Below are 12,448 nucleotides of genomic sequence, written 5' to 3'. Positions count from 1 at the left end.
CCAGTGAAGTTTTGCATCAAGATTCATTTCGAGATATTTAGCGTTGTTGCTATATGGAATGATAGTATTATTTAATATTATTGGTTCTTGTATGGTCTGATTGTAGGTGAACTGCACATGCACAGATTTACTTTCGTTAATTTTTATTTTCCAAGCTCGTGTCTAATTATTTATATTGTCACTTGCCTGTTGTAATTTTCGTGTGGCTCCTTCACTATTATCTCCGATAGCTATAATCGCAGTATCATCAGCAAATGTAGCCATCGTAATATTCTCCATTTGTGATATATCACAAATGTAGAGTAGATATGTTAAAGCATTGGCCCCAGTACACTTCTTTGTGGTACACCTGCTTTAGCTTCTTTTATTGTAGGGTAAACTGCTTCTTGTTTAACACTAAACATCTGTAATGTATTTTGGTAGTTCGGTGTGTTGTTTTGGTAACATTGTCAGTAGTTTATGAACAAGGCCTTCATGCCAAACCTTATCGAAGACTTGTCTAATCTTGTGCTCTTGTGCTTTTTCAATAACATCTGTTATTCTGTGGACCTGGTCAATTGTTGAATGCTTGTTAATAAACCCAAACTGGTGTGTTGGTATTAGTTTTTTTTTCTCTGTATGATCGGTTTTATTCTTTTCAACAGGAATTTTTCAATAACCTTAGATATTACTGGCAGCAGTGATATAGGTATATAGGCTTTTATTTCGTTTGGTGACTTCCCAGGTTTTTGGGGATCATTATAATTTTCGCCTAATGAATGATTTCATCTTCCAAATGCTGGGAACTTTGCTAATGATTTTAAAAAGTGCATTAAAAACCCTATTTGTATAGATGATTTATATGTTTCATTCAAAGTTCGATATTTTTGAAATTCTCTATTGGAGAAGTAATCAAACAACTTCTGAAGAAGGTAGTTTTAACTTTTTCTTAGGATGACAAGATAGCCTACAGTTATCATAATTCAAGATTTGCTCACGTAAGTCAATCTTGAAACTAAACAAGTCTTTCTTAAAGGATAAAACTTAACTTTGACAAGTGACTTTATGACAGGCTATAAAGAGATTTAGAAGCTACAGATAAGATTCACAGAAAACATTAAAAGAAAGATATTTTCTTGACAGTCTGCTTTAATATAGTATATGTCTTTGATACATTTATTAAATAATCAACTTTTACAACTTGAATAATGTTATATTATTTATATTAGTGTTATTATATAACACTAAAAACTATTGGTTTCATAGAGAAATATTTCCTTTAGACTAATACAGGATGTAGCATAAACTGAGTTAATAGAAACCAGAATAGGAATACTTCAGAATTATTTATTGGAAATATTGGTACAATATATGTTAATTGAAATAATATCATTTCCCACAACATTGGTTCTGTTTTGTATCTGTCGCTTAATGAAGGGAAATCAGAAAGTTCTTAGTTGATTTTGAGAACACAAATGTTTTACTGTATATATAATACCAATCATATCATATATATAGTATGGTATGCTGCTATATTAGTAGGTCGTATAGAACTATTAATATTCCAGTTTATAATTAATTTTAAGGGTTTGTATAAGTTAATTTTAAAAGATATTTTTGAAATAAATCGATTAAAAGCAGTTTGTATTATTATTTCCCCTTTATTGAAAGTCCGAATTTCCTCATTATCATGGGACACTTAATAAGTAAATGGTAGACAAGATAATTCAGTTAATGACTAAACGAAGTTTAAAGAAGTGTATTAAAAAGCATCATTTAATAAAAACATTTGTGGAGAATATGTTTTCTATTTTTCATTCAAAGATTAATTCTTTTGAAATTTTCTGTCAGAGATGTAGTCAAACAGTATTACCGAGAAAATATTAAAGAAACTTCCACTCGGGACTTAGCTAGAATTCTAGATAGATAAATGGCGCATCAAAATGCATAAAAAATCAGTGCATATTGATTTCACCAACAAAATTGTTATTGGATGAATATTCAGTTCATATTGATGTATTTATCCCAAACTCGTCCTAATATATTCAGGTGAGTTCCATATCTATATCCCCCAAATATTGTTAGGACATTTTCTCTCCTATGTCCATATTTCATAGCTACACCCTATCAATGGCCTAATTACTACTCTGTATACCTAGATTTTCGTAGATCTAATAAGAATTTATATAGTTCATTGTTCTGCTTCCCTCATCCATTAGTCTATCCTAAGTCTGTCTTATTTTTTCCTTATTTAATATTGAATGCTAAATCTTTGTTACTCTTTTTATTTTACAAAATGTATTTTCTAAATCATTCTCTAAAAACGAATTCAAAAAATTACCTGTGGACTTGAAGATAGTTTTCTGTCACTATTTTGTTGTGTGTTATAATTGATTAGTTTTTACTGAAATTCCTAGCCTATCTATCACTTTATACAACACCTTTTATTGAGTCTTCAAAAAGTCAACAAATAAGATGTGGAGGCGTATATTTTATTCAAAACTTGGACTATGGATCTACAGTGTAAACATATATTTTATTATAGATCTTTCCTCTCTAAACCCCCCTTGATATTACCCTACTAAGACATTTTTATATATAGATCAGCTTCTAATTATTATACCAACTCTGTTGTTTTTGTAATCAAATAAAACAAGCGTATTTTTCTATAGAATTTATTTTTATAAAGATTAATTCTATACATTACAATCTTGAAGCTTTAAGTAACAATAGTTAGTTCTTTTCGTTTTTTTTCATCTAGGTCTGCACAAGAATTTGAGTAGAAAGTCATTAAAGGGCTATATATACAATATGCATTTATATTTATCTCTAGATAACAGGACTTTAAAACTAAAAAGTTTAGCAACTAGTTTTCATTTATATATAATATATATATTCATATATTCTTATGAAATAGCTCTTTCTCTTTTCTGTCTCGTTGGTCCATCTAAAAAATACTTAGGAGTTAACGATGCTATCTTATATACATTTAGAATTAGTAGAGATCAAAACACCATTGATTATATATATACAAATTGCCAACATGTCAATTGGCAAAAATTTAGCCTAAACTTACATAGTATTTATTCTTTTTACAGCTATGTATATAATTTAAATGTAAGCGAAATATATTAGAACACACACATGTTGCCTGTAGAGTAAACCATAAATGATATGTTACTTCATGTGAAATAATTATAACTGGTTATATTATCCATCGTTGATTTGAACAATTCCATATTTCATTGTTCACCCTGTAGAGTATATTTAAACAGTAACACCACTAAATGATAATGAATTCCTTAAAACTATGCATGTTCCTGTACAAGCAGTCATTGTATTACTATCTACATTGATTAATGGTTTAACAATGAGATGATTTGATGATTGTCAAGAAGTGTAAAGATAATAATATATGTTTTAAAGCAAAGATTCCTTAAATAGGTCTCATGGAAAATTCACCAAGGTTTCGCGAAATTATTATTGCTTATATTTATTTAAAATAGAGAAAAATATTGAAGATGAACTCCTATACTGATACGATTGCAACGCAATTTTATAAAAGCATATATGTATTCGATCTATAAATATTACTTGTATTAGTTTTACTTGTATTATTATATTTAGTACTTGTAATAGGTTTAGGAATCTCTGCTTTAAATGATTTTTTTCTACTAATTAAGAAGAATGGAAGCACTAGAGATGATTATAAGAACGGGTAACCTTTGCAGACAAAAATCGACTAATGCTCAGTAACGTCGTTGCCAAAGTACTCTTCACAGCCTACCATTACCATGATTATCATTAATAATTACGCTGAGAACCTCAGAACCTATCATTGATTATCCCACCATCTGTTCCCAATTTTTTTCCGCCACTTCCTCCAACATCAACAACACCTGTATCATGTTCGGTCGGTCTTTCGCTCGCTTGGCCACGCACATCTTCCCTATCCTGATTAGCTCGCCGTACAGGAAATCGTGCCCCGGTACTTTGGGGTCTTTCAATTCCAGGATTTTCTCCGGTGGGTAGTTCAGCACGTGGTCCTTGAGGAACTTCATTCGCTTGTCGATGGCGTTCAGAGCCGTCGCCAACTCGAAGAGCACCATGCCGAAGCTGTAGGTGTCAACCTTGGTACTGAACTCCTTGGAGCGCAGGAATTCGTCGGGAAGGTAAGGCAGCGTGCCTTGGATCCTGCTGACCTTGATGTGGGTGTAGTGCCGTTCCGGACCCTCTCTCGCCAGCCCGAAGTCTCCAATGCGAGGCTGGTCCATGGGGTCCAGGAGGATATTCGCGCTTTTGATATCCCCGTGGATCAAAGGTTTATTATTATGCAAGGTGGTGTGCAGGAATTGTAAGCCTCGAGCTGTACCTGTTAATTTAAATAGGTGTCACAATAGTTTTTTTCCTGCAGGTTCTGTATTCGTACCTATCCCTACAGTGAGTCGCTTTGGCCAGTTCAATAATCTCCTCTGATCTTTAGTCCGAATTCTACTATCCAATGACCCTCCAGACATGTACTGGTAAACAAGACATGGATATGGCCCTCCTAAGAATAAACTAATTTATATATTCTCTGTATTTGAAAATGAGATACAAACCTACCGATACTATATCCATAAAGAGGCAAAATATTATCATGTCTGTATGCATTTAAACAATGTAATTCTGTTATTGATTGCCTTATTTGTTCTGTCAGGTCCTTCTTGCTGTTATCCTTAGTTTCAAGGCGTTTTATAGCAACTTGGGTACATTTCCAAGTTCCCCTAAATACAGTACCGAAACCCCCTTGTCCCAAAATTCGCGTTTTGCTCCATTTATCAGTGGCCATTTGCAGCTCTTCATATGGTATTTGAGGAGTGGCTCCCGCGCTTTCCACTACACACGCCGTGAGTACTTTGTTTGAATCTATCTTCAACTGTACCTGAGGAGATTTTACATTTTTTATAGGTGCAAGTACTTCTCGGTCTACCTTTTGGTTTATGTTAGTCGTGTCGTGGCTGTCCCCTGTATATTCTGGCAGTTTAACATCCTTTGTCAATATTTTGATGCCATTATCAAAGTTTTCACTAGGCAATTTACTATCTGCAATTCTTAGCTTTCGAACAGCTTTATTTAAGTTGTCTTCTTTTAGAAGGACATGGTATTTCTCATCAATAAAATTTTTTATAATGCTCATGCCTTGATAAAGTCCCATCCGATTTAACAGTATGAATAATTCTAAAACATTGTGTGTGTAACTTTATAATTGTTCATTCTTATGTCACAACTCACCTAATACTGTGTGATTTTGTTGACCCCAAAGCGTTAACAACTCGCATGAAGGTGAATTTCCTTTCATTACTTCTCGTTTTAACCCTTCTATGGTGTATTCATCAAATTGCATATGTTTAAGTCCTAATTCTATCCACTTTCCCTCCTGATCTAACAAAAGTGATAATTTTCGCCTTTCTTCATAAGGCAAATGGTAAATGTACATTTGAGGTTTCTCAGACATGGTGCACTGTTTCAAAAATTTTCAGCGGTTACGTGATAATTCATTTGACTGTCGATACTGGGATTTCCAAAAAATCTTACACCTAATTTGTTTATTATTGTTCAACTAGAAGAAACATAACCTTATTTTTACAGATACCTACTTTTCGAGGCGTAAATAGTAGATTTCGACCGCCAGTCTTCATTTATTCAAATTAGTTTAGTTATAATAGTTAAAATGTTTTGAGGATAATTTTAGTGATTTTTGTCTGAAAAGTGGTTGGGGTGAGAGACAATTTACGAATATTAATGATCCATAATGTGATGTAGGTTGATTTAAACGATATTTGATTTTATTTCGCATTGTCCGATTTTCGCAACCCTTTTCGTCATTTTTCAGTACGAATTATCATTAATATCACACCTATTTATGAGCACTTAATCTTAAATCTAATTTTTATGCGTTTGAGAACGGGTTTCACTCCGTCGGGACGTAGTCTTTGTTGATACGTTTCAGGAATGAGCAGATATTCTTGAATGTAGGTCTGTTCGTGTCGTCTCTACGCCAACAGGAACACATCAGATCGTAGACTTCGGTGGAACAGTGAGGTGGCTTGTTAAGGACGACCTGAAAAAATTGTGTTAATATATTTTCAGGCGTATTTTGGACTTGATATTTCTTAAAGTAGAAATCACGGAATAACTGTATAAATACTGATTAAAATACCTGTAGTTCTCCCCCATAGTACATGTGTTCGGAGTTCTGGATAACTTTTTCGTTAGACAAGTTGGCGAACGGTCTTTCGCAGCAAAAGTTTAGTATCTCCCAAAGGGTGACAGCGAAGGCCCAGACAGCGCTAAAGCAGGAATATCTATCCTGAAAAAAACAACCGTCCAATCAGCTGCTAAGACTCGCGAGAAGTTTTACGAGTCTTTCTGTTGAGAGCGGCCCGAACTGGGGAAGGGTTATCGTAAAAACTTCCACCCTTCTTTTTTACTTAATTTTATATCTTTTTAGTGCCATGTTAAAGAAAGACAATTATGGCGAAGGTGCTGGGTTAACAATAGATTTTAGGTATTTACCAGAAGGATGCTTTCCCAGGGTAACCATCGGATGGGTGCTGGTGGTCGACCACCGATTTCGGCGTATTCCTTGCGATATTGGGGTTTGGACATGGCGATGTCGGTCACTTTAACTATGTAACCACGGCCTACTAGACAGTTTCGGGCGGCTAAGTCTTTGTGTACAACATGTTTGGATTCTAGGTATTTCATGGCTGAAGCTATTTGGGTGGCCATGTATATCAAGCTGCCACTACTAAAAAAAAAACAGTCAGAGTTTAGTATAATGCCAGTGTAAGTATATTGTAAATGTATTGATGCTATATAGTTATATGTAGATATAATTATTTTATGAAACTACATTCAATTGTTTTATATCTAATTGTTTATTGTTTTTTTTGTGGCTTATAATTAATCAAATAATTATGAGGTTTCGCTATATCATTATTTCTTAGGTCTTAATGAATTTAAATGATCCAAAACATATTTATTTTAATTATAAGGCTTTTGTTTTAATTCTTCTAATATTCTGAGTACCTTAGACAGTTCCAGTATCTTAGCATACTTGTTTTTCTAATGAATGTAAGTATATTATTGTTTTATTTATTGATTACTTTAGGTAATACAATACTTGTTGAGCAATGTTTTAGTTCTATTGTTCTGAAAAAAAAAAACATATTTGTATTCATTGTACGGTGGAAAGTATATCATTTTTATCATTTTTGTTACATATTTTATTGTTGTTATTCAAAAATCTATTGAATATATTCTTGTTATATAATTTTTTATAAGCTGATATTTATTTTAGTAAACTTTTCAACCTCAACATTTTGTTGTATTTTCAGTTCATATCTGGCTGTTTAGCATGTTTAAAAATCTAGTGTTCACCAAACAAAATTTTTGTTTTACTGATTAATAGGCTGGACTGGATTAGTACTATTCTATTGACACAGAATACCAGACCGTATTATGTAATTTGAATTTTAAATAAAAATTGTTAAAACACTCTATTTTGTAATTTTTATTTTAATTAAAGCAAAGTATGCATTTTGCCCAGTTCAACTGGTATAATATCCACATTCATTAAATTCACGGATAATTGGATAATTTGATATAACATATTAGTGTAAAATATATTTTTGTCACTCATTATGCTTTGTCTATTATAGGTTATATATTCATTGTTATTTTAAACTGTTATTTCTTGTTATATACATTCTTTGAATATTAGCATATTTCTTTCACTTAAGTTTTAATCTATATATTTATTTATTTTTAGTCATTGATGATGTTATTTTGAGTCGTTATATATAATAATTGTACATTATGTGACGGATGAAACACTTTAATTTATTTTTAAGGCTCTATAGTGTTTTTATGATGCTTGTTATGAGTTGATATTAACATTGTCGGCAATGTTTTAGTTACTATTAATTTAGATCAACGAAAACCATGCAAAACCATGTTGGTGTTTGTAGAATTAGTTAGATAGTTTGTTGTAATTTGTCGATCTGCTTATAATTTTTACAGTGTTTTTTTACCGTGGCTTGTTCTTTTGTTTGTTACTGATTTTCTAAAGGATGAATGGTTTTTATGGGCTGGTATATCAGCTGAGTTATCTTCCTCCTTTCACCTTTATATTTCAACACTTGAGGGTGAAAAAGGTATTGTTTGAGGCTCTTCAGCGAAATCACGCAAATTTTTTCTTTGGAGGAGCATCGATGTGTCAACACATTTAAAAATTTTGTGTTGTTACAGTTAATTTGCCCCAAATATTTTAATGAATAGGAAAATTTTGTTGAGAGATACGTGATATATAGCCTAGTGGAAGTGTAAAATTATTACGATTTACGACAAAATTACGTCGATACAATGTTGGAGGTTTTCCTAGACAGATAACTAAGTAAGAGATCTGCTTTTCCATCCTCGCCTTCAATTTCTTTTTTCTCTTTCTAGAACGCTCTTTGTATTCGGTGTCAAAATCACCACTTCTAAAACGTTGAAACCAGTAATTTTTCTAATGCACTGAAAACATTTTTTGTTCATACTTACACGAAATGGTACATTGAAAAATGTAGCTTGACGGTGGGGCTTCAATATGAAGTTGATTACAAATGTAGCCGATGCGATTTAATAGAAGTAATACCATCTGTTGTAAATGCCTTTAAATTAATTTATAGGCACTACTAGCACTATTTATAGGCTAATACTAGCGCACGTCTCTATCTAAGAAAAAGACTATATAAACCATATATTTATAGAATATAATGCCATATATCCAACTAAATAGTAACAGTGATTTTTCAATAATCATTGTTCAAACTTTTACCAGTAATGTATCTTAAAGTACATGTCATAATACTTCATCATTTTTTACCACAACAACGCTAAATATCTCGGAATTAATCTTGATGCAGAACTTCGCTGGAAGGAACATATAAATGAACTGGAATTGAAATATAGGAAAATGTTTTGGTTAATTGGAAGAAAATAACGATTATTAGAACACAAGGAATTGTTATTATAAAGCCAGGACACAGGCTCAAAAGAATCTAACCATCTGATCTTGTGTAGTGTTTTGTAGTGAGGTGCCTATATTAAAAAATTCAGTAGTGACTCGTATATATAAACATTATTTCACCAGAGACTGAGTTAGGGCCGATGGGTCCTATAGTTATATACCTAGATTTAAGCGAAATCACGTAAATTTTTCCTTTGGAATAGCATCGGTGTATCAACACATTTAAAATTTTTGAGTTGTTACAGTTGATTTGCTCCAAATATTTTAATGAATAGGAAAATTTTATTGAGAGATACATGATATATAGCCTAGTGGAAGTGTAAAATTATTACGATTTACGACAAAATTACGTCGATACAATGTTGGAAGTTTTCCTAGACAGATAACTAAGTAAGAGATCTGCTTTTCCATCCTCGCCTTCAATTTTTTTTCTCTGTCTAGAACGCTCTTTGTATTCGGTGTGAAAATCACCACTTCTAAAACGCTGAAACCAGTAATTTTTCTAATGCACTGAAAACATTTTTTGTTCATACTTAAACGAAATGGCACATTGAAAAATGTAGCTTGACGATGGGGCTTCAACATGAAGTTGGTTACAAATGTAGCCGATTCGATTTAATAGAAGTAATACCATCTGTTGTAAATGCCTTTAAATTAATTTATAGGCACTACTAGCACTATTTATAGGCTAATACTAGCGCACGTCTCTATCTAAGAAAAAGACTATATAAACCATATATTTATAGAATATAATGCCATATATCCAACTAAATAGTAACAGTGATTTTTCAATAATCATTGTTCAAACTTTTACCAGTAATGTATCTTAAAGTACATATCATAATACTTCATCATTTTTTTACCACAACAACGCTAAATATCTCGGAATTAATTTTGATGCAGAACTTTGCTGGAAGGAACATATAAATGAACTGGAATTGAAATATAGGAAAATGTTTTGGTTAATTGGAAGAAAATAACGATTATTAGAACACAAGGAATTGTTATTATAAAGCCAGGACACAGGCTCAAAAGAATCTAACCATCTGATCTTGTGTAGTGTTTTGTAGTGAGGTGCCTATATTAAAAAATTCAGCAGTGACACGTATATATAAACATTATTTCACCAGAGACTGAGTTAGGGCCGATGGGTCCTCCTAGTTACATACCTAGATTTAAGCGAAATCACGTAAATTTTTCCTTTGGAATAGCATCGGTGTATCAACACATTTAAAATTTTTGAGTTGTTACAGTTGATTTGCTCCAAATATTTTAATGAATAGGAAAATTTTATTGAGAGATACATGATATATAGCCTAGTGGAAGTGTAAAATTATTACGATTTACGACAAAATTACGTCGATACAATGTTGAAAGTTTTCCTAGACAGATAACTAAGTAAGAGATCTGCTTTTCCATCCTCGCCTTCAATTTTTTTTCTCTGTCTAGAACGCTCTTTGTATTCGGTGTGAAAATCACCACTTCTAAAACTCTGAAACCAGTAATTTTTCTAATGCACTGAAAACATTTTTTGTTCATACTTACACGAAATGGCACATTGAAAAATGTAGCTTGACGATGGGGCTTCAACATGAAGTTGGTTACAAATGTAGCCGATTCGATTTAATAGAAGTAATACCATCTGTTGTAAATGCCTTTAAATTAATTTATAGGCACTACTAGCACTATTTATAGGCTAATACTAGCGCACGTCTCTATCTAAGAAAAAGACTATATAAACCATATATTTATAGAATATAATGCCATATATCCAACTAAATAGTAACAGTGATTTTTCAATAATCATTGTTCAAACTTTTACCAGTAATGTATCTTAAAGTACATATCATAATACTTCATCATTTTTTTACCACAACAACGCTAAATATCTCGGAATTAATTTTGATGCAGAACTTTGCTGGAAGGAACATATAAATGAACTGGAATTGAAATATAGGAAAATGTTTTGGTTAATTGGAAGAAAATAACGATTATTAGAACACAAGGAATTGTTATTATAAAGCCAGGACACAGGCTCAAAAGAATCTAACCATCTGATCTTGTGTAGTGTTGTGTAGTGAGGTGCATATATTAAAAAATTCAGCAATGACATGTATAAACATTATTTCACCAGAGACTGAGTTAGGGCCGATGGGTCCTCCTAGTTATATACCTAGATTTAAGCGAAATCACGCAAATTTTTCCTTTGGAATAGCATCGGTGTATCAACACATTTAAAATTTTTGAGTTGTTACAGTTGATTTGCTCCAAATATTTTAATGAATACGGAAATTTTACCATCTGTACCATCTGAAAGTAATACCATCTGTTGTAAATCCCTTTAAATTAAGTTGTTGTGATAAATAGCAACAAAACATGGTCTATTAGTTGTATTGTTAGTTAATTGAAGAGCAACTAACCTTAACATCAATGTAATTTAGCTAATACTGTGTCTATTTGTCTGTTACCCCTATTTAGCGCATTCGCATGCACGCACAGAAACCTAGAATGGGGGTTCTCTTTGATTTTACGACCCATAGAGTTGGTTAAAACATCAGCAACATGTATTTATCGGCGAAATGGCCCCGACAACGTTTCCATTGTTCTTTCGTTTATGAGCTTGCGCCGGTCACAAATAATAAATCAATTCGCGATATTGGCGGGTTTAAAGTGGGCGAAAAAAAGGAGAGCTCTTTTGTGAAACCGGCTGGCTTCGTCCCTATGGGGTTTGGGGGACAGGGACGAATAGTTGCGGTTAATATATCAGGTGCTTGGTTGTATTTTGATAATTGATGAAAATGCGAAGTGTCAATATAAACTATCTGACCTAATTTGTTTAATTCCATAGTTTTAACATTTACGTATATAAAATATTAGTTGTTCCAATGATAGAATAAATTCACGAAGAGCTCGATGAATTATTGGCCTAAAATATCGGCCAGCTCGATAATACATCTATTATCCGAGAGACGAAGAGTGGAGGAATATCTCGAGTAGAGCTCGGATATAAAATCGTGAACTTAGGGGACATCTGTTTCTCTATTAATTTGATCATTCCTGAGGAACCGGAACCGAACCGTTCCACCTGACTAGGTGATATAAACACTGGCCGCATAGAATAACTGATCGATCGAATAACAGCATCTTGTAGAGGAGAGATTTTATTAAAAGAAGAAGCCTGCTGGGCCGGTTGATGAGTGGGAACAGCAGAATGACAATATCTTAACCTTTCTGGAGGGACCTTTGAACCCGGGAATTCCACTTAAACTTGCGATTGAGGTAACATGGGTGACTTCTTCTGATTACGGAACTTGAACGTTCTGGATTTTAAGACGCGAAATACTCGGTGCAAAACGCAACGCTCTTGTGGAAGAAGATGGCCTGGTTTTTTTTGGGTTGTTTTGGTCTTGG

At 32.9% G+C, this 12,448-nt stretch overlaps 2 protein-coding genes across 2 annotated transcripts in view; both read right to left on the bottom strand.

The window, feature by feature from the left end:
- Positions 1–2,640: 2,640 nt before the first annotated feature.
- On the bottom strand, positions 2,641–5,618 carry pll (serine/threonine-protein kinase pelle). Its single transcript, XM_076416075.1, has 4 exons — positions 5,254–5,618; positions 4,585–5,199; positions 4,409–4,528; positions 2,641–4,351 (listed from the first exon to the last, which is right to left on the bottom strand). The coding sequence occupies exons 1-4, from the start codon at positions 5,474–5,476 to the stop codon at positions 3,822–3,824; spliced, it is 1,488 nt and encodes a 495-aa protein (XP_076272190.1). The 5' UTR covers positions 5,477–5,618; the 3' UTR covers positions 2,641–3,821.
- Positions 5,619–5,790: 172 nt separating this feature from the next.
- LOC143203794 (discoidin domain-containing receptor 2) overlaps positions 5,791–12,448 on the bottom strand; it is a 555,483-nt gene continuing 548,825 nt past the window's right edge. The window contains exons 16-18 of the mRNA XM_076416074.1: positions 6,538–6,772; positions 6,182–6,331; positions 5,791–6,082 (exon numbers count right to left, since the gene is read on the bottom strand). Coding sequence (XP_076272189.1) covers positions 5,933–6,082; positions 6,182–6,331; positions 6,538–6,772 — 535 coding nt within the window. The 3' untranslated portion in view covers positions 5,791–5,932. The remainder of the gene's footprint in view (positions 6,083–6,181; positions 6,332–6,537; positions 6,773–12,448) is intronic.

Source organism: Rhynchophorus ferrugineus, unplaced genomic scaffold (genome assembly GCF_030347505.1).
Source record: "Rhynchophorus ferrugineus isolate W39M unplaced genomic scaffold, kcgeb_rfMv2 rfM10, whole genome shotgun sequence".
Classification (NCBI taxonomy): Eukaryota; Metazoa; Arthropoda; class Insecta; order Coleoptera; family Curculionidae; genus Rhynchophorus; species Rhynchophorus ferrugineus.
Note: the sequence above shows the minus strand (reverse complement) of the source record. Positions and strands in the feature narration are given on the sequence as shown.